The 22200-nt window shown below is 43.8% G+C and overlaps 1 protein-coding gene across 1 annotated transcript in view; it reads left to right on the top strand.

Annotated features, from left to right (window-relative positions):
- Positions 1–6463: 6463 nt before the first annotated feature.
- The window catches only part of gtf3c2 (general transcription factor IIIC, polypeptide 2, beta), a 33274-nt gene continuing 17537 nt past the window's right edge, over positions 6464–22200 (top strand). The window contains exons 1-25 of the mRNA XM_030772210.1: positions 6464–7238; positions 7465–7520; positions 7685–7743; positions 8103–8287; positions 8511–8585; positions 8671–8769; positions 9373–9497; positions 9621–9707; positions 10333–10431; positions 10780–10947; positions 11320–11514; positions 12069–12170; positions 12374–12436; positions 12725–12823; positions 13025–13411; positions 17189–17414; positions 17635–17756; positions 17829–17935; positions 18133–18448; positions 18869–18957; positions 19046–19123; positions 19221–19319; positions 19980–20207; positions 20921–21032; positions 22015–22132. Of these exons, the coding sequence (XP_030628070.1) occupies positions 7151–7238; positions 7465–7520; positions 7685–7743; positions 8103–8287; positions 8511–8585; positions 8671–8769; positions 9373–9497; positions 9621–9707; positions 10333–10431; positions 10780–10947; positions 11320–11514; positions 12069–12170; positions 12374–12436; positions 12725–12823; positions 13025–13411; positions 17189–17414; positions 17635–17756; positions 17829–17935; positions 18133–18448; positions 18869–18957; positions 19046–19123; positions 19221–19319; positions 19980–20207; positions 20921–21032; positions 22015–22132 (3382 nt within the window). The 5' untranslated portion in view covers positions 6464–7150. The remainder of the gene's footprint in view (positions 7239–7464; positions 7521–7684; positions 7744–8102; positions 8288–8510; positions 8586–8670; positions 8770–9372; positions 9498–9620; positions 9708–10332; positions 10432–10779; positions 10948–11319; positions 11515–12068; positions 12171–12373; positions 12437–12724; positions 12824–13024; positions 13412–17188; positions 17415–17634; positions 17757–17828; positions 17936–18132; positions 18449–18868; positions 18958–19045; positions 19124–19220; positions 19320–19979; positions 20208–20920; positions 21033–22014; positions 22133–22200) is intronic.

The following is a 22200-nucleotide window of genomic DNA, read 5'->3' on the forward strand; positions in this document are numbered from 1 at the left end:
GTTAGTTGGAGTATCAGAGGTGGTGAGATTCCTGCAGAATGTGACTTTCCTCTGATTTTTCTGACTGTAGTATGGGAGTGGTTGGCCACTGATCAGAGGGTAGAGACAAGTAGGTGGGTCCATGACTCCAACGACTAGGTTGAGCAAGCTCCAGCAGGGACTTCCCCCGAATGATGTCGTCAGCGGAATTCTCTTCTGAGCTGACATATCTCCAGCTGTTGCAATTGGTGAGCTCTTGTATCGCTGCTATTCTCGTTCCCACGGATACTTTATATTGGTAGGATTCAGACCCAGCTTAGCTCAGTACAGTACTGGAGTCTGACCACATCACTGTTGATCTGATCTTTAGAGTGAGCTCAGTGTGAAGTACCTTTGACAGCTGTGCTCTTGTGAGAGCTGCACAAAGTTCCAGGCAGGGTATAGACAGCTGCTACTTTGGTGCGACACGGGACCTGGCCATAACAAATGACACGTGCGTGTGATCCTCAGCGTCTTCCACTCGCAGATAAGCTACAGAGCCATAAGCTCTCTCAGAGGCATCACAAAAGATATGTAAATCCACCACTGAGGTGTGTGTCACCGCAGGGCGGTGTGTAGCAGTGGGGCATAGACACACTTTCAAGGTAAGGCAGCTCTCTCTCCCAAGCTTGCTATGCGGAGAGAACTTCGACAGTAATGGGTTCATCCCATCCCCGTTCTTTTCTCCATAGGGCTTGAACTAGGATTTTAGCTCATGTTGTGTAGGGAATAGTATAACCAAGTGTGTCATACTGGCTAGCGAGCGCTCTGTACACATTGTGCATGGTGGGCTCTGTGGAGGGCACCTGGCGGTGTTTGTATCCCAGTGTGTCTGTGGGGCAGTGTCAGCAGAGACCAAGTGTTGACGCTTGGGGGACTGCCTTGTCAGCGGTTAACCACAACTCATATCCAGGTGAACGTGCCTCGATAGGAAGATGTGATATAACCTCTGGGATGTTGGATGCCCACTGCCCGCTATCAAATCCCCCTTTAGCTAGTATCTCGGTTACGCTCTTTATCCGTGTCTCGCCACAGAAAGCAGAGGAGAGGCCGATCGTCTGGGAGGAGCCTGATTTGGTGAAACATACCACATATGTCTCCACTGATGGCAGTAGTATGCTCCCTGAATCTGAGTAGGACCCCCAGGAGTGGTGGACTAAGAGAAGGTCCAGGGAGCAGCTGGTTATTCAGGGAATCATGCTGGTAGACAAAGGAACAGTTAAAAACAACTCTAGGCTTGCCATTATGGTGTACTATGTGGTGTGGTATGTACCAGGATTCAGGCGATTGACTGGCCTCATCACTGCTGATTTTGACTACATACCCAGCATCCACCAGTTTGTGTATCTCCCAGTTGTACATGTCAGCAAGCTCTGGTGCGCGGGCTAAGCGACATTCAGTGGCTCTGAGGAGAGGCATCACTGCTGCTGGTGGAGCAAGCAAGTGGGGAGCATTTTTCTTATGGAGGAGTGGGGTGGCATAGCGGGACACCCCATCTACTGCCGTGCAGACACTCCTTTCCTCCAGTGTGGTGATAGCCATCTGGTCTTGCTTAGACCGTGTTACCTCCTTTTCGTGTCTGTAAGGCAGTATGAGAAGTTGCCACATCCTCTCCGCATGCTGACGCAGATCAGAAGGAGAGGAGCTGAATGAAGTATGCAGGCAGGAGCTCTCGCTGAGTGGGTGTTGAAGGAAATTTGTGGGCCCCTGAGAGTGGGCAGGATTGTTCAGTCAGGCTGAGCTCATCTGCAGTGAAGGCTCCTTGAATGACATGCTTCATCTTTGGAGCTGAATGACCATATACCTCTAGTGACACTGTAGCCCCCTGGAGTTTCACCACATCCTGTCTGATAGTCCGCAGGGTCAGAAACTCCTCTTTTCCTTTAAGGCCAAGATGCTGTGCAGCAGCTGGGAGTAGAATAGTCCTTTCGGATCCATCATCTAGCACAGCGTAAGTGTTCAAGGTTTTCTTTCCATTGCAGAGCTGCACAGGGACCACCTTCAACATGACACGGCCAGAGTGGCTAGCCTGGTCCATGTAAACCATGATTGATTGTATGCTGACTGTAAGAACACTCTGGTTGGTCATGAGTGCTACGTCATTTAGGACCAATAGGTGTTGCTCATTGCAGGTCGAGCAAAGTTTCCTCAGAGTGCAAATCTCTGGTTTGTGACTCCGTCCGCACCTCCAGAACCTTTTCTTCTCCTTAATCCAGATGGCCTTTGTCAGTACTCCTGTCAGGACTTTGTCTTCTGGCCGCCCTGCTGGCCATTCTGGGTATTGTGTTGCCATGTGCCTTTGTTTGTGTCTAGTATTGCCATGTGCTTCTGTTTGTTCCTGTATTCTCCTGTCCCCGCCCCTCACCTGATCTCTATTATTGCATCATTTGTTTCCACCAATCACCTGTTCTTCAAGACAATTGTTCTGTGTATTTAAGTCCTGTGCTGATGTCTGTTCTTTGTCAGATTGTGACTGTTTTCTGGCTGTGCCTGCCTGAGAAAGTTTGCCCTCTGTGATTTTGTATGTTTGACCATGTTTACCTGGACCTGTTTTGCTTAACGTTTTGGATTTGGTTGCCCTGTGGATCTCTGGCTTTGACCTTGTTTGTACCCTGTTTTTGACCAGTCTCTTGCCTAACGATTTGGATTTGTTTGCTCTCTGGATTTCTGGATTAGACCTTGGACTGGACACTGTTTTTGAGATTGGCTTCTGATTTGATTTTGAATAAATCTTATTTTACCCAGTGGGTCTGCGAATGGGTCTTGGTCTGTCAAAACCTCACAGCCTTTTCAGCAGGAGAGAGCTTCACAATTTTTAGGAAGCCATTAAGGTAGTGTTCCTGATTAGAATGGTAAGGGCAGAAAGGCTTGAATCTGTCACGGCGCTTGGAGGAAGGCTGAACTGTACTAGTGTCAGTGGTGGGTGAAGTTTGAACCAGCTTCTGTACCTCCTGGTTATTACTGAGATACACATTGGTTGATTTTGGATTTCACTGACTTTGGTTTGCGCTTCTCCCTGGTCTGCCTGACTTGACTCAGTAGCTCATCTGGCCACCTGAATGGCCTGAGATTTCCTTTCCAGCCATTCTGCGAAGTCTGGAAGTGTATAGGTTTGATCACTCCCACTATGTATAATGCCCCTAGTTAGTGCTCTGCGAACCCGTCTCTGTAGTTTGCCCAACAGTGTGTCAACATGTGAGCCTCAGCTCTGCCTTGGCAGGACCTTGCATATGGCTTAGCATCCCAACAAGTGTATTAACAGCAGATGAAAAGTTTTCGAATGCTTGAACATCACCTGGTCTGACAGGAGAATTCAATATGGCTTTTATTTCTCCCTCGATCAGCTGTTGGGGCTGGCCATATCTCTGCTGAAGATCATACATTGCGTTTTGTATAAGGAGTGGGATCATTGATGTATCATTTGGCCATTTGGAAAGCACTGGGCAGTTTGAGGTGGTCTAATGGTATCTGGTATTTGTAGTCCTCTGTTAAGTGCTGATGGGGACCAAGTAGTCTGTCTAGCCCCTTTTTGAGCATTAGTCACTCTCCTTCCCTGAACTGAATGCCATGAGCTTAGGCTTGGGTATGCCATAGGAAGAGGCGATTGCCATCTCCATTAGGCTGGGTGCCGCAGGTGTGGCCCTGAGCTGATGTAGGAGGGGGAGCTGGAGGATACATGTATTGGTATTGTGGCATAGACTGCAGGTGTGTTTGATAAGAGTGGTCGAGGTGTACTATATTGTACAGCTGGCGGTACTGAAATGTTTCCTGCATGCCATGGTGGGGGCTGTTGCATCTGTGTGGCAGGCATAAAGGGTGGTCTTACTGCATGTTGGGTTTGTGGAGCTGGAACACCCTGTGGTCCAGTAAAGGCAGCTGACTGATGGTACAATGTGCTTGGGACAGGAGAAGGAGTCAGTTGTGGTGCAGGCTGAGGTACTGGCTGTGGGGTATACTGGATAGGAGTAGGAGGTGAAGCTGGCTGTGACGCACGCTGATACACGGGTGAGGGTGGAACTGGGGCAGGAGTTAGCCAGGGTGAAGGCTGGGCAGCTGGCTGCGGGGCCTGTGCTGCTGGAGCCAACTGAGGCTGGGTGGCCAGCTGCTGTACCGGTTTTACTGGAGCAGGAGCCAGCCGAGGCGGAGCCAGCTGGTGGGGGGATGGCGTGGTGGTGTTGGCTGCAAGGAGGGATAGGCTGTGTCCCTCTTTGGGATATGAGGGAGACTGGAGTACTGAGGTGGGTATGGAGGGTAGTTTGAGGTGGGCAGGAAGGGATGTGAATGGATAGCTCCTTAGATAGGGAGCTCGACTGGCACAACCCACCACGCTCTGGAGCTCCTTCATCTGCCTTTGGACATTATGAAAACATGCCTCCATCCATTTCCATCTCTCATCCTCAATATCTCTATGTCTGGACTGGACGGAAGTAGAGTGCCACATGTGTTCCTCATCCCCAGGAAGTAGTACCTGTTGGGCATTAATGTTTTTAAAAGTGTTGAAAATAAACAGGCACGACGATGACTTAAGGTAGCTCTTTTTGTCTTTATTGAACAAAAGGTAGAGTATACAGCAAAAGCAGAGAGGAGGTGGTGGAGACAGTCTTGATGGTGAAAAGACTAGGTCTTGATGGTGGAAGACTGACAACAAGGTCTCTCACACACACACAGATATACCCGTGCAGCCAAGGGCCTTTGGCCTTGACACCCATAGATAATGAGAGCTCTCTAAAACTGTGGGGCAGGTGTGTGAGAGCTTGGTTGATAAACCAGTGTTTGAGTGAGAGAAGTGTAACACAAGATGAAAAGTATGTCCACACATTCCATTCACTTAACAAAATATATACCTCTGATCGTATTTTACCACTACACCTCCTTAAGAAACCAAAGAGGTCTGGTGACGGTCAAAGTATTCAGTTAGGCCCCACATACCTTTGTATCCTGCAATACTGCACTCCTCCATTTCTTTGAATGGCGGCTGATGTTCAAGTGGATAGTCTAGCACACAGTCCTCTAGGTGTCTAGGGACCCGCTGGGTCCTGCGGAGATGGGGACTATCATCATAGAAGTCTTTGGAAGTTGCCATGGCACAGATATGAACACAATCCGGCTCGAAGGACCACCTGTGAATTATGTAGCGCTGAAGAATACTGGTTGTGCCCAAACTGGTCTAATTTCCGGTCAGAGAAATGAAGCTTATTCCAGGCTTCAGATGAGTTGACAATCCAAATGATTTATTTGAGCAGAACAGGTGTAGATGAGTGAATGTATGTGTTTTTTTTGTCAACAACGCACACAAACACAATCATAAGTTTCTGGGTAATATGGAGCTGCATTTCTAATCACCGTCCTTTCCACAGCGTATTCAATATGTCCACCACAGAAGAAATGGTAATTAGTAGGCGTGGCGCAGCACTCAGTTAGCAGCAGCAGGGAAATTTGTACACTAATCACTGCAATCACTGTAGTATTTCTGGACGTTTAGGCATCCTCAGCTATGGAAGGAATGCCAACCATCGACACCGCAAAGACAGTGAACTCTGGATCAGATGATGTAAATGTCTATTAAAGAGTGTTACACTTTTAAAAAAGTGTGACTTGTAGTTCCTCATATTCATCATCTCTTTTTTCATATTACTGAGTAGAAGGTCGAATATTCCAAAACAACACGACAAAATGCTGACGTCACGTCAGAGACATTTAAAGCTTCGTTCGAAAAAGCTTGGCCAAAATTCGATTAGCAAGAAGTGGCATTCGATACAGCCCTACTGAACCACAAATACTCTATTAAACAGGTATCTGCGAAGCAAATTTCCATGACTTTTCTGAAAATTGCTGGGTTTATTTATTTTTCCAAAACTTCTCCAGTCCTGGAAATTGCTATTTTCAAATTCCATGACCTTTCCAGGTTTTTCATTGACCGTACGAACCCTGTACCATACGGTTCTAGGGGCTGCCATAGACACCCTAGCCAGAAGAAGAAAAAGATGATGGAGAAAAGGTAGAAACACAATGGGAGCCTACGCAGCTTTGCTGCTTGGCCCCCAAAAAGAAAAACATGATGGAGAAAAGGAAGAAACACAATGGGTGACTATCAAATCTTTAAGTAGCAGATTTATGATTAACGATGTTCGTATCTTTTATAATGATCATACTGTAGAAACGAGAAGTTCGTTTAAAAACGCTAATGCTAATTACAGTGGCCATCTAAAGATACCAGTTACCATACAGCACAACTGCAGTGCATCTACGGAGAAATAACTGTTTGTTTAACCTGCTGTGGATGCAAGATATTACTGTTTAAGAAACATCTTGTTATTGGTGGATTTTATGTGAGGGTGCGCATGACGCGGTTCCTCATTTGTTGTCTAGGAAAAAGGGGGCGTTTCGGGAATGAAGCGATTTCACTGAGAGGGTGGTAATACTGCACGCAATCTTCCTTGTTTTTTCACGTTGGTGGATTCAGTTCTTGGTGAAAATGTGACATTTACCTGAACCGCGGTGCTAATGTACGACAGTACTGAATACGTATCACGATTCGATATGTTCAAGCTTTTCAGCGAAATGAATTTACTGGGTAGCGAGATGTATTAGGAAACATGTAGCGGCAGGCTAACAAATTTAGACGACTTTCCAGTTGGCTTTTGTACCCACTTGCCAAACGTGGATGTTCTGAACGTACGTTGTATTTTTGCAGTCACGCTGCGCTACGACGCTTTGAAGTGATATAGTGACATTTTTTGTAAATTTAGGTGGATATCGACAGTGGTTTCGGTGTTTGTTGCTTCAAGCTACTATAGTCACTCATCCCGTTGGAACAGCAGCGAGCGAACATGTAACATCTCAGTTCATGTAGTTTCGAATGCGGGAAAATAAAAGATAATACGAGGGTAGGATAGCTTATACTTTTGTCTTTTCAGCGACCACTGCCATCTCCGTTAGTTTTGTGAGGGCTACCTTTTCCAAGTCAGGTGTCATAGTCTGAATGCGTTTCGAAACGAAAGACTATCTTAGTCTGAGCGAAGAATGCAATATTCATGAAAATCATGTTCTGTGTCAAAAGATTCACTACTGTTAGTTGTTTGTCCTGCTCTGATTAGAATTTACTGTGCATATCAGGAATAGTTAGCACATCATGGATCACAGTCTAGGTAATATGTCCGCCTCATATGTGGCCAGCAAGAGGAAAACGTTCAGGCCTAAACTGAAGCCCCAAACACCAGGTAATACACATTTGACATTTCAGTGAAATTTCTATTTCAGTGCAAAATTATGCTGTAAATAGGAGCTGTTCACAGACCAGTGTCAGAACTTGGCTCAGTTGACGTATTACAGCTTTAGTCGTAACGCATCTTTAACAATGTAGTGAAGGCTAGCCATCTCTTAACTGATAGTGAAATAGATTTGTGATATGTCACGTAATATGTAGTCAACGTTGTTTTCCAATAGCTTTCTCAAATATTTTAGAGAAAGAGCTGGATGGAGGGGGGATTGGACCAGCCAAGGTAGGAGTAATCCTCGCCACGTTTTTCCCTCAACCCTATTGAAGAGCCTGTGTCCGTATTTCCAAAAGTGAAATATTGATTGGTCCTAACAAATGTTGCCAGACGTGCTCTTGTTAAACATTAAACTGATTTGTTCCGTACAACTATATGCTGTTGTGTTGTAGAATGAGGAATCAAGTTCTCAGAAGACACAAAAGATAAAAAGAACATATGGCAGAAAAAAGTGAGCAGAAATATTTTGTTTGTGTGGTACATGTTGTGATTGTGGATTTGAAAAAAACAAACAAACAAGGGTGTTATGTAATGACTATAGCTTTTAGTTTTGCTGTTTGTCTCTGTATTATGTTGTAACTTTTAGGCCTGACATACCTGCTGGGTATCTACAAATCCCTGTTAAGTACTCTGAGGAACTTAGAATAATGTTTTTAGTAAGCTAAATTACACTGGAGCACAAGCTTTCCAAAACACACTCTCTTTGAAGGGTTTTTTTTATCCCTAAATTTTCTGTAGTCAGTGATGTGTCTCTATCAGTATGTTTTCCAATATGGTGATACTGTAGCATTGTCATTGTTTGTGTCTCAGGTACCATGACCTCCAGACAGTACCCATGAGTCCTGCTGAGGACTCAGCCAGCGAGTCCTCTTGCTGCTCAATGGTCTCCTCCAACCTGGTCAATGGCTCAGAGGACCCACCAGAGACCGCAGGTTACGTTACAGACAGTAGGATAGGGTGTAGAGTCAGTCCACCCCGCTCAGACACACTGACAGGTGAGCTCCTACAGATGCTGGAGGAAATAGAGTTACTTCAGCACTGCAGTTCCATGTTTGTATGAAGCTGACAAGTGTACCTCTTCACACGAGAAATTGCAAGCACCAGTGTGTTTGTTCCACAAGCAGCAAACAGTTTGGTTTATGCACAGCAATGTGATTGCATGAGTTCAAAAACATTTTTGGTACAAAAAAATGCTATTAATATCTATTTTACATCTAGGTTTTAGGGTGAAGAAACAGAAAGTTGAGGAAGAGGATCAATCTTCAGTCAAAAACCTTTCACAAGAAGTGTCAGGTGCTTGTGGTTCAGCCCTCTCTCTGTACTTCTCTTTCTTTGTGTTACTTTTTCTGAATGACTGGAAGTAATTAATCTCTCACAGTTCCAGTTCCTGTTGTACAACACACTCTGGCTCAGACTACACAGGACCAGAGACCTAATCTCTGCACCATGAAGAAAGATCTGCCTTGCTATCCTCCAGGTGGACTATTCGACCAGATACATTTCACTCTGAAATGTTCAAGTTTCTGTCGGCTCCCTACAATGCAATTTGCAACTACACATACAATTAAACACTACATTGCCATTAAATTACAATTTTTGTTAAAAAAAAAAATGGCAAATTGTCCTCTGTTCTGATCTAATGCACCTGATTCTAATAACTGGACATTTTTAGGACCTGAATCAGCTGATTCAGGTTTGTTTGAGTATGGTTGTTTTCACCTCGACAGAACTAAAGTATCAGGTAATCTTGACAAAGTACCAGGTTAAGGCTAGAATTCACAATTTGAATCCCAACTACACCACACTTGCTTACGGTGCAGTGTGAAATGTATAGGAACACATGCGTCGGTGAGCTAGCGAGGGTCACTCTCCTCTTGTTCAGCAGTGGTCAGTCACTGATGCTCGAACACCTATGTATGTGCATGAGTCAAGCAGATAGCATTTTTTCCAACCTTGCTTCATTGCTTGTCAGCATAATGCAGTGAGAACTTTGTAGCATATGCACATAAAATGTGTTACAGAATTCTCAAAGAATGCAGCATTTTGACACTCTGCACTCTGATGCTGTATGTTTTCACAGGGAGTCAAGAGGAGAGGTGGCACCTGCAGATCATGGATAAAGGGCGGGTCACATGTCCCAAGTGCAAAACAGTTGGGAGGAAGACTGTGGAAGGCCTGAAAAAGCACATGACATCTTGTAAACTGGTATGCTTGTCCTGTAGTATCTGTTACAGCTACATAATGACAGCAGATAGTATTTTTTTGCTGACACTTAACATGTACAAAATACAAATCTGTGAGGACCGAATCTGAATCGTGAATGTTTAGGACCCCTTCACTTGTCCGCATTGTGGGAAAGAGCTGAAGTCTTCGGCAGGGATGAAATACCATCTAATGGCTGACCACAACAATCTGGTAAGATTTGTTCATCAGAGACACTAAGTAATGTGGTCCAGGCACAGTGGTTGCACGTGTAGATGAAAACCACAAAAAATGCATACCAACATTTCTAAGCAGTTGCTAACCATTTCTCTTATGTAAACAATAGATTTCGCACAGACCTCGAACTGTTTTCTGAGCTTTTTCTGTATGACAGTAGTGTATTAACTCACTGGGTCATCTCAATCCAGTCTTCTGTCATGTATGTTATGGAAACACACTAGTCTCCCCAGCTCACTGACTGATACAATAAATGCTAACAGGAATAAGGCCATAACCCAGGGTGTGTGTGTGTGTGTATGTAAACAATAAGCACAACTAAAATGTAGCCGAAACCTGATCCCCCCTCCTCCTGAAAGATGGGTCTTCCTTGTGCCCCAGGAAAGTTTTGTTTTTTTTTGGGGGGGGGGGGGGGGGGGGGGGGGGGGGGTGTTCAGCATTTAAACCCTTTAAACCCACATATGTATATGTATGTGTATGTACTTATGTATACGAGAGAGGACCTATTTCTGCTCCTACCGTAAAATAGATAGCATCAATACTGACTGAAACTTAGAGAGTTTGTGTTTGATTAAACCATTCTTTTAACTTTTTTCCCCAGCCTGCTCCTGAGGATGGGCGCAGACTAGATGATCAGGCCATGAAGGAGAAACTGAGAAAAGTTCTGAAGAGAATGGGCAAATTAAAATGCTCTAAAGAGGTGTGTCACAACCAGGTTCACTGGTATAGAATACTATAGTACAGTACTATTTCCTCATTATCAGGTGATTTACAGTGGGTAAGTTAAAATCTGAGTTTTACAACCATTTTAATGAACATAAAACTTGAAGGAGTGCCATACAAGTTTTGTAGTTAACGGGTTATCGTTCAGAACACTAACTGACCATTCAGAAACAAGTACAACACCTTCAACGTGTCTGTCAAAGACACTCAGTAGTAAAATCTGCAATGATATTTTACTTATTATGAAATATAAGGCTAAAAGCACTGTTGTACACAACGTTGTACAAGTCTTTTGTAGCACTAAGTGTGAGAGTCATTCCCGCAGGGCTGCACTGGCAGTTTCACCAGTATAATGGGATACCTGTACCATATGAAGAAGTGTGGTAAAGGAGAGTCAGAGCTGCAGAAGTTACTGCTGAACTGCAGACACTGTGGAAAGAGCTACCGTTCCAGGGCAGGCTTGGAGTACCACCTTAAATCTGAGCACAGACCAGTGAGTTTGTGCTGTGTGCATCTCACCTTAGAGCAGACAATTTCTTCTCACAGATTCATCATCAAAGTTTTCAATCTTTGAGGGTCTCATCCTGAAGCAGGCTTTTGGGTATGCTTTCCTTTACCTCCCGTAGTCAGTGAGTCAGTGCAGTCAAAATTATTGACTGTAATAAGTATTTCACATCTTTCTCTACAAAGTCTCTTGCATCCAGTCCCGAGGTCGCCAGTCCTGAATCAGTGGCTTTTAATAACATACTACACTGTTTTAGCCATGTTTCAACTGAGTAACTTAGACATATTGGGTATGTTTGTAAAGAATGAGGGAATTTTAAGTAAGATAACTTCAAACTCTTTAAGTTCTGTTGTCCTTCAGACGCCGCTGAAGGTGGAAGATGAGGATTTGAAGACCCAAAGAGAGCCTAACCCGGAACGGACGCCGAGTGGCAGGGTAAAACGAATGTCGGCCCAGGTGGCTGTGTTCCACCTGCGGGAAATTGCTAGTGAGGAACTGTTAAAGGAATGGCCCAAAAGGAAGGTGCAGCAGGATCTAGTACCAGATGACAAAAAGGTGATCCTGCTCTTTAACTTTGCTGCCCTCTTGTGTTGAATATATCAGCATGAAATGCCCCTGCACTGTTGATTTGCACACTCAGTTGTTGGCAATAGAAGTGTGGCCTTAGTGAATGAATATTATAACTTATGGAGGGATAACTCAAGACAGTGTTATCTCAACTTTGCTGCTTGAGAGCCTTTGGGCATCAGATTTCCACTCTGCCTCCCCAGTAACAATACCTGATTAAATTTGTCTTCTAAATCATGATTAGTCTTGTGTAACAGTTGAATTACAAAGGCTGATGTTAAGCTGGAGAAGGTGAGATCTTTGGCTCCTCATAGTGGAAAATCCAAGCTCTTTATGTTGTTATTGTGTGTGGTCTCTAGATCAGTATATGTGCATTCTGTTCAACTCTACCTTTTTTAAAGAAATGTAAGGATTATAGGTGGGATGCATGTGTTTAAGAATGACAGATGTGTCAATCCTGTACTTAGCTTCAATAGTTTATATTGTGACTTTAGAGAACATGTGTTTTGTAACTATATTTTTTGTCATCTATTTTGCCACAGCTGAAATATGCAAGGCCAGGGCTGCCTACCTTTAGTCAGGAGGTCTTAAGGAAGTGGAAGAACGAAGTGAAGCTACAGAGAAAAGTTCAGTGCCCAAACCAGGTCAGAACATCTTAAATGTGTTTAAGAACAAAAAAAACTGAAAACAAAAGTCACAAAACCACTTGATCCTTTCCATCTTCTGCCATAATTGGCTAGTTTAATTGACAGTTTAGTCCTGTTTCAGCTCTTGCCCTTGTCTAAGAATCTTGTACTGTTCTAAAGTCATGACCAAAACATGTACTGTGTATTTCCTTTGGCCAAAGGGTTGTAATTCAGTCTACACCAGTGTGTCTGGACTGAAGGCTCATCTTGGGCTCTGTACAAAAGTAAGAAATCTTTTTTTTTTAAACTCATTGTGTCTTTACAAGCAGAGAGTTTTAGAACCAGTCTTGTGTCAAGTAAATATCTGAAATAATTAGAATCCTGTTCCAGTGCTCTCAAAGGGCTTGTTTACCTCATGTCTTTTTCCACATAAGTTTAAAACTCCTAACAAGCTAACAGATGTCACATGAATGAGTCCTCTTCAGAACTGCTATTTACACTGTTCATTAAGAAAGCAGGGTCACAGGGAAAGGGAGCACTGTTTCAACCATATACTGATGTTCTCTCCTCAGGGGGAATTTGAAGCAGGGAAATACAAGTGCCTGATATGTGATAAAGAGTTTAACTCAGAGAGTGGGGTCAAGTATCACATCAACTCTGTCCATTCTCAGGTAAGAGATGTAGTCATGACGACACCACAAACAAACCCACATATGGAACATCTAGACTGAATTCTGTAGTCAAGACCACTGATAATGTGCTGTATGACTGTATCATAAAAATGTTTACAGTTGCCTATGCATGGCTAAGTATTTGCCAAGGTAAACACACTTCCCTGGATGTACTACAAATAAACGGCCATGTTTTGTCAGGACTGGTTTGTGGTGAGCTCCAAGGCTTCCAGAAACTTTGAAAAGTTGCTCAAGAACAAGCCCAAAGAGGACCAGTCTGAGTGTTCTGAACTTCGGTTTCTTCTGGGCTCCAAGATGTGGCAGGATGGGAAAGCTCCACCGCCAGCTTCGTGCGGTGGTCGGACAGGGTTCGGGCCAGAGGAGAAAGGAGACAGACAGGAGAAAGACTGTTATAATTTCAGTGGCAGTGACAGCCCAAGCAGCAGCAGCAGCAGCAGCAGCAGCAGCAGTGGAGGTTCGAGCAGTGAGTCTGAGGGAGAGGAGACGGAAGCCCTTAGACGTGACACGTGGACACTCAAAAGGCCATCAGTTCTACCTGATTCCAGCAAAGCACAGAGGACCAGCCCATAACTGTGACTTGATTTTCCTCATCATGCAGAATTTAGCTAAGTCTAAGTTTGGGTTAAACTCACATATCAGTTTGGCAGCTTTTACTCCACATGTGCAAATGATTTTACAACATGCCAAATCCACCACCCAGTGGTGTTGTGTCTCTTTTGCTAAGCTCTTTTACACTGGCTACACCCTGAATTACCCCATGATTAGAGAGTATGTGTTGTCCAAAATGCTGAGTGTAAAATGTCAGAGTGTGTATCCCAGGGGATTCTGTGCATTTACTCCTGATAAGTGTCTCAGTACCTGCAGAGCTATAGTAATATTATAGTTTGCTCTTACAGTACAGATCTCTCAGAATGCTTTATGTAAATGTTGTCTCAAAGTCAGGAGTGTCTCATCTGGAAATATCTAGAAGTGTTCTAATTGACGAAAACTATAGCTGTAAATTTTGTGAGGTTATTTGTAAATTATGGGGACTACCTGAGTAATGCTATTCTGTAGAAGATCCCTTTGGTGCTACGGTTTGATCAATGTCCTTGGCTCAAAACCTCTAAACAGTTGCATGTGATGTGGTAATTATATGCTATTTTGAGAATCTTTTTGAATGGTGAGCTCATGGAAGCATGATGTATGAGAATGAAATGCTCTGCTTGTCAGTTTTGTATCAGTCATGTTTACATACTGCGTTTACTTACAAATATTAATTTAAACATTATTTTTGAGTGTGGGCTCTTGTATTGCTTTTTCTGTTGCCTTTTTCATGGGGATTTTGGAGGCAGCCCACAATGAAACTCATTAAAATAAGTTTTGTTTTCACACTTAACTGTCTTACTGTGATTTTCCCTTTTCCCTTTAGTGGTGTGTACATATATGGTTCTACACAGCATTACACCAGCAAGTACATTTGGAGGTGGGGTAATACTTAGGGTGACCATATTTTGGTCTTCAAAAAAGAGGACCCGGGGGGCGGGGGTTGATGCATTCCCCTCATAATCTACGGGGAAATTTAAATGTATGTTACTTTTGGTTCCTGTCGTTTCGCATGTAAGGCTGATGCTTGACAATGCAATGTCAAACTCCATCTGTACTTAACTTCCGCAATACATAGCTGGCTAGTCTTTAGTCTTTCACTGGTAGCATAATAACAGTGGCAAGATGACCTTGGCTGTGTTCGAAATGGCATACTAGCGTACTGCATACTACATACTAGCCTAGTATACACTGCGTACTGCACACTACTACACACGCTAGTATGCAGTATGGTACAATTACGAGACGTTTCGTGTAGTGCACTACACTACATTGCCATTGTCGCCGTCCGCCATGTTTTTTGAAAATTTTCGGAAAGTTAGAGCTTACCGCGTTGCATCATGGGATGCAGTAGTCAGCGAAGTGAGCTCGAGATGTATAGAAATTTTCGCCAGAGTAGTACATCATCCGGGTTACTGTAGTGTACTGCAAAATTTTTATTTTTCACGTACTGCATACTACTTACTACTTTAACGTCATAAATAGTATGCGAGTAGTATGTAGTATGCCATTTCGGACACAGCCCTTATTTTTTTCCACTGAACTTTTTGTGCCATTAAGGCCTTCTTAAGATCTCTTAGCTATTGCTGCGGTGTTAACGGTAATGAATGAGATGCAGTTTAACCAAAGTTTATGGCATGATAGTGGACGTGTCCGTCCATTGGTAGTGTGCGAGAGGACGGGACTTGAAGGAAAAGGTGAAAGCAATGCAGATACACAGACAATGAATGGCGACTGTGGAAAGCAAAAATCAAATCCTGGACATTTTTAGCGATTTAGAAATCCCGGCCGGACGCATTTTTTAGGTCCGAAAAAGAGGAAGTGGTCACCCTAGTACTTCTTAAGCCGAAGGATACCTAACGTCAGGCTTCAGCTTTCCTTACCTATCAGAGAGAGACCGCGCCTTTGAGAAATAACAGTTCACTTTCTTAGCCTGAGTGACTAACCTGATTGAGTTCATTAACTGCAGAGGTGGCAAAAGTAAAACTACTCTAAGTAGAGGTAAACTGACATTTTGTAAATTGTAAATGAGTGACTATTTTACTCTTACTGAAATATTTTTCATGAGGGGTACTTTTAACTCTACTTTGAGTACTTTTTAAGCAAGAGTACTAACAATTTTACTTTTACCATCTCTGTTGAACTCCGGAGCCTTTGTGACTTATGTCTGTGAAAAGCGCTATACAAATACATTTTACTTACTTACTTTTTTGCGATATACATATACCTCCAATTCCGGCAACTAGTTTTGATTTCGCTGCAATAACTTCTCCCGATATGCGCACACACTGGGGGGTACAGTGAATATAAAATGTGCTTATCGGCTTTGTAACGTGGGGGCAGCAGCGAGCAGATTAACCTCGTTCAAGCAGCCAATGGCTATAAAAACATGGCGTCCATGAAAACTTGACACGGAAGGGAGATATTAGTAGAGAGAATACTTTGGAGGTGGCTGTTATTCAGATTTTAGATTTATCTCTGAGTTTCTGCTTTTTTCCTCTGATATATAGCCGAAGGTGGATTCTTTATGACGCCTCTTTCTGTGTGGTATGTTATTGCATTGCTTAATCAGACTCCAGCGAAATGTGCTTGGGAAGGGATTCGAACCTTAGATGTTGCGGTATGGTTGTTTCACCGTAGAACGGTGCCCAGCTCCTTGAGCCACCACATGTAGCCCATCTACGTGCTAAAAGACGATTTTTATATCTGCAGTCTCGCTTTTCACTACTAGTAATGTCTTAGTCGTTTTCCCGAATTTAGACGAATCTTGTAAAAACAAGTTGTAAAAACATTATGTGATGGCTAAATGACTAAGCTAATATTACATATAGCAAGCTAACGAGCTAACGATAGCTAGCAGTTGTTGTTTTGCATCCCTGTCAGCTAGCTAATGAGAGAGGGCTAAGCTGATATAATTAGATCGGCTATTCGGCAGCATGGTAACAGACTAGGTATGAACATTTATATCAAGTAAAGTTAAGGAATGATTTCATTTCTAGTCTGATGGGATGTTGTATTGGAACACGTGCAGTTTGCCTACGCTGGGCAGCACGGTGGCTCAGTGGTTCGCACTGTTGCCTCACAGCAAGAAGGTCCTAGCTTCGAATTTCAGCCGTCCCAGGTCCTTTCTCTGTGGAATTTGCATGTCCTCCCCATGTTTCTGTTGGTTTCCGCCGGGTCCCACCATCAAAGATCACAGACATGTATGTTAGGGTTGATACTCCTGTCAGTGCCCTTAACCGAGGCACTGGCAAATGAACTAGAGTTGGTCCCCCAGTGTAGTATACTGCGGCTGCCCACTGCTCCTAGTGTTTGTGTATAGGATGGGTTAAATGCAGAAGATGAATTTCACCACGGGGATCAATAAAAGCTCTTCTCCTTCTTCTTATATTCTGGTGAACTTGGCTAAGCCAGAATGCATATGGCACTCTGTCACATACATTGCTTAACACGAATAGTAAAGGAATCAAGCACATTTACCGTTGTAGTGATAAATTTCCTACACCGTAATTGATTATTCAGTAAAGAAGCAATATTTTGTACCACCCATATTTTGATTAACCTAAGTAGGTTTGAAGACCATACAGGTGTCGACAGCTATTTTGATGAAAAGTGAGCAGAATAACCTGAATGTGTGCTAATGCCTGAAACACTGATGCCCAAATGTATTTCATCTTAGGTATGCTGCTGTAGAGTAGTTTAAAGAAGTATTGAGCTGTTGACAAGGGGGTCCACGTGTTGATGGCCACTGCCTCCCAGAGGTTAAACAGAGAGAGGAAGAGAATGGGTTTGCCTCGCGACGAAGACACAGAGGTCCAGTGTGAGCAAAGCAGCCCGAAAGAGATGCCCCAGGAGACTAACGGTGAATCCGTGACCTCCTCAGTGCTTCAGGCACCTGAGAATGAAAACTCTAATATGGACAAGGAGGCAGAGACAGGGTCCTCTGTGAATAACTCACAACTGGAAGTCGAGGAGAATTCTGCGGGTTGGTGTGGGATTTGTTTTCAGCTCTGTACTTAGAAGCTTCAGCTGCCTTAACATGTTATAACTGTGTGACATACTCTTTTTGAAAAGTGTGATTCTCATACGAGAAATGATAATGCTTCATATTTGGCACTGCTTATAAAAGAGGATTTACATCTGCTGAGAAATTTACATTAGGTGAAGAATAGGAAAAAACAGTTTTTTGATTTTATTTACTGCAGGTCAGTCTGCTGATGCCCAGCTAACTTTGGCCACTACCCAGAAATCTTTGCCACCTAAAGCCAAGGCCAGAAGGGGACGTCCAAAGAAAAGTGCCGGTCGTCCAGGGAAACAACCAGAAAAAGCCTCCAACTTTGAAACTGATACTAACCAGGAGACCATGGCAAAGACCCCAGCGAAGAGGAAGCCAAAAGAGGCCAAAACACCTGTCTCACAAGTGCACAGTGAAGGAGAGACCTGTACAATGTCAGAATCCCCAGATGTAACTGCCAGTGGGCGGCCCAAGAGGAGAGCTGCCAAAGTGTAAGTTAAGAAGTTTTTAAAATTTGCATGGTATCAGAGGACAGCTCAAAATAAGACACTTTGTGCCTGCATTGTGGAAGAGGCTGCATCAGTTCAGGTTTAGCAACCAAATCTGATCTGGAAAACAATTGCATCGCGTCTTTATTTGTCAGCAACCCCACCCCACATACACCCTGCCCACCTTTGCTTTGTTTTAGTGCACTAGAGTATCTGCACACTCTGGCCAAGGACATGGAGAAACACTCTGTGGATCCTCAGAGAGAGAGGAGGGAGTCGAGTCCAGAGGACACACCCAGCCAAGTCCAGAAAACGCCCAGTGGGAGAAGAATAGGAAGGAAGAGGAAAGCTCCAGACTACGACAGCGATAAACAGGAGGATGCAGACTTTGTTCCGGACAGGGAGAATGAGAAGGAAAGCGAGGAGGAGGATTCCCAGGAAGAGGGCGATTCAGAATCAGATTTGGAACCCACCGTAGGTCGGCGAGGGAGTTCAACCAGGAAAGCCACTAAGTGGGTGCGTTTATTCCCTCTGGCTGTCCTACTGTTTGTCTGTCTTCTGTCTCACTACCCACTGAAATTTCAGTTTCCTCATCAGTATGAGATGATAGGCTGAGACTAGACTGTCTGTACATTAAAAGTGTTTCATTGCTCAGTGAAGTTCAGTTTTATATTTCTTTAGCAACTTTGTATAACATAACTGTATTTTATGAGTGGTATATAATATAATATAATATAATATAATATAATGTAATATAATATAGTGTCATTGTAAACTCCTTCAATAGCTAAAGAAGGTATAGTCCTCTTCCACAGCAACAGCGATTTGAGGTCAGAACTGACTGTGAGCAGAGCTGTAGAATGTATGATAGACAGACATATTACCATGATGGTTGTAGATTTAAGTTCTGGGCTTACATTGGTCTCGTCACTGCAGATAGAGACTGTGAAATGTCAGAGTGCAGGTGGCCTGGGGCATACTGCCATGCAGGCTGCATGGGCCTGCTTCAGGAGCAACAAAGAATTGTAAGCTTTCATTTTCTTTTTTTTATTTACAAATATGCTTGTTCTGGCTTCTCTCTTGATTGTGTGTCACCAAATGTTTTTGTCCTAGCCGTGAGGAACACCATTCGCCCTGGGTCTTCCCTGAATGGATACCTTCCGTCAAAGACTGGAAGTTTCTGCCTGCGAGGTATTGATGCATTCAGTTGTTGTATGGTTTGTTGTTCTTGTTCAGAGATGACCACTGAGGTGTTTGAAACATTTATGCATCTTCCTTTTTTGAACAGTGAGGCAGAGAAATATTTGCCTCAAGAGCAGGAGTCTCCAGCTTTTGCCTTTTCCAGAGAACAAAACAAAAGTGAAAGCTCTGTCCACCGGATAAAAAGGTAAACACATTTCCCGGTTATGGCCTTGTTAGTTAAATGGATGACTCTTTTAGATTTCAGATGGAAGTAGAATTATTTTCTTGTTTGATTATTTCAAGCCAAAAGAGCTGTCTCGGATCCTGAAGTAGACATGAATAGTATGTGAATGTCGAGGAATGAGTTGAAACAGGACTGTTGAATACCAGAGATTAGCATTTCAGAGTGATTTATAGCATTCTAACATTCACAGGTCCTCTCTGTGGTCAAATCACAGCCTAAGCTCTGCTGGAAACGGTGTGTTAGGAATAGAGAGTGAGTGGTGACATAAACTAGCTACACTACAAAACATTTTCCTGTGGCCTAAAACACAAGATTTCCTTAATGACCCAGAAAAAGATTAATTCTCTGGTTATTTTAAAGCAACCAAATAATAAGTGAATCAGACAGTGGCCCACTGAGATGTGTGTTGTAACCGGCTGTGAGAACAGCATCCAAAAATGGATCTGATTGACCCACAGTCTGAGGGCACAGCCCTTGTTTATAAAGCTTTGTTGCTGTGTGTACTGACACTGGAGTTGGGCTCAAAAATGCATATGACTCGAATCTTCAGTTTGTGGTCCAGGCTCTGTTTCAGTTACCTGAACTTGATGACAGTTTGATTGGTTGACACCTGTGTTGCAGGTTTGAGGCATTGCCCCACCACAGTGAACGCTGGGACACGCTCTTCTTCGTGGGTGGACCCGTCTGGTCCGTAGAGTGGTGTCCATGTCCAGATGGTGCCTTAGGACGGCAATATGTGGCACTCTACTGTAATAGGGGCATGGACGACAGACACAAAATCAATGTGGTCTATTCAGAACCTGCTCTGCTCCAACTCTGGGACCTGGGAGATCTCCAGCACAATAACAGGTGAGAGCTCCCATGGTAACACAGAAGGAACCGCCTTAATCTAAGAGCTCCCGTGGTAACACAGAAGGGACCACCTTAATCTAAGGATGGGCCACAGAGTGTCCGAGCCAGCCTGAGCTGCCAGTAAACCATACAGTATGCTCCATCACAACAGTGTTGTACAAGCACATTATCTAAAGGGTTCTTTGTTTCCCTCTGTGTGTCTGCCATCAGTGCTAGCAAAAGCAGTCTTTATAATCACAGTAGGGCTTTTCTCTCTGTGAGAAGACTGTATAAGGTGGACAGAGGTTCTGGGTTTGGTCTGGGAGAGCAATACATCATTACTTAAAGAGGAGGAAGGAATCCACTCTAAGTTGTTTAAGATTGCGGTTGCTGTTTAAGACAGAAGAAGAGAAAAGGAAGGAGCTCCTCTGTGTGTTTAGAAGTTGGAATATGTCCTGAGAGAGAGATCCCCACGTGAGTTTTATGTAGTGTAGACACTCAGGTCCCTGGCCTGCTAACCTGGACCGGTCAAGCAGATTCACAATTGAATGGTCAAAACAGCACGGTCAGTTCACTACATAACTCAGCGTTGCTTGTCTGTGGATATCATCATACTACTGAAATGTATCTGCTCCAGTTAGATCTGGTTGAGGGCGGACTTCGTGACGTAGATTGTAAAGCTATAGACTTTTTTGACAAAAGGGTTTCTTGCCCTTTACTCCTTTCTGTAGACCCAGCTCCTCTCCGTGCCTGGCCTACGCGGTTGCTCAGGATGAAGGAAGTATCTGGAACATGAAGTGGTGCCCAGCGGGATCATGGGAGTTGCCTACTACCAGTAGAAAGGTACGTGCCTGGCTGAAAGAGGGGGGAAGAAAAGGAGGATCAAGTAAACACACACATTAATGAATTTAGCAGAGTTTCTTTTCTCTCAGAGAAAATTACAGGAGCAGTGCACAAACATTCATTAACCTAACTATCACCAATTATACACTGTTCCTAAACACCTTATACTATAAAATATAGAGTGTCTGTTTTGTGAACTATACCAATGAGCCAAAACATTATGTCCACCTGCGTAATATGCTGTTGGTCCCCCATGTGCCGTCAAAACAGCACCAACCTGCCGAGGCATGGACTCTACAAGACCCCTGAAGGTCTTGAAGCAGATCCTTAATGTCCTGTACAGCAATGGTATTCCCAGATGGCAGTGGCCTCTTTCAGCGGGATAATGTGCCCTGCCACACTGCACACATTGTTCAGGAATGGTTTGAGGAACATGATGAAGTGTTCAAGGTGTTGCCCTGGCCTCCAAATTCTCTGGATCTCAATTCAATTGAGCATCTGTGGGATGTGCTGGACCGACAAGTCCAATCCACAGCAGCTCCACCTCACAGCTTACAGGACTTGAAGGATCTGCTGCTAATGTTTTGGTGTCAGATACCACAGGACGCTTGCCAGGGGTCTTGTAGAGTCCATGTCTCAGCGGGTCAGCACTATTTTGCCCTCTGTCATGAGATTCAGGAAGTAACTACAGAAAGAGAACTCTGTTGAGCAGACATGTCTCAGGACAGAGGGATTAGTCTTATTGTTGCCAGTGTGTATGCTTATCCTGTGTGTGCCATTAGACAATACTTTAATTATGCAGGCTATTGCCAGAGCAGACAAAGAAAATTTAGTACAAAGTGAAATCAAGTTTGTTTTACAGTTCAGAGAGGTATTCTCAGCATCGAAATTTGGTCAGTGTGCTTCAGGTATCTTGCAAGTCATCTTGAACATCTTTTCTCTGTCTCTCTCTCTCTCTCTCTCTCTCTCTTTCTCCTTTAAGGAGCCGCATATGGCCCGTCTGGGTCTCCTAGCTACAGCCTTCTCCAATGGAACTATTAGTATCTTCAGTCTTCCACACCCAGAGGCCCTGAGGGCTCACAGAACAGGTAGAAGCAGAGGTGAGTTGTTTTAACAGGTAAACATTTCAACAGTGACCATGATCTGTAGGTAAGACATACTACGTTGC

The sequence above is a fragment of the Chanos chanos genome, chromosome 4, assembly GCF_902362185.1.
Source record: "Chanos chanos chromosome 4, fChaCha1.1, whole genome shotgun sequence".
In the NCBI taxonomy this organism is placed as follows: domain Eukaryota; kingdom Metazoa; phylum Chordata; class Actinopteri; order Gonorynchiformes; family Chanidae; genus Chanos; species Chanos chanos.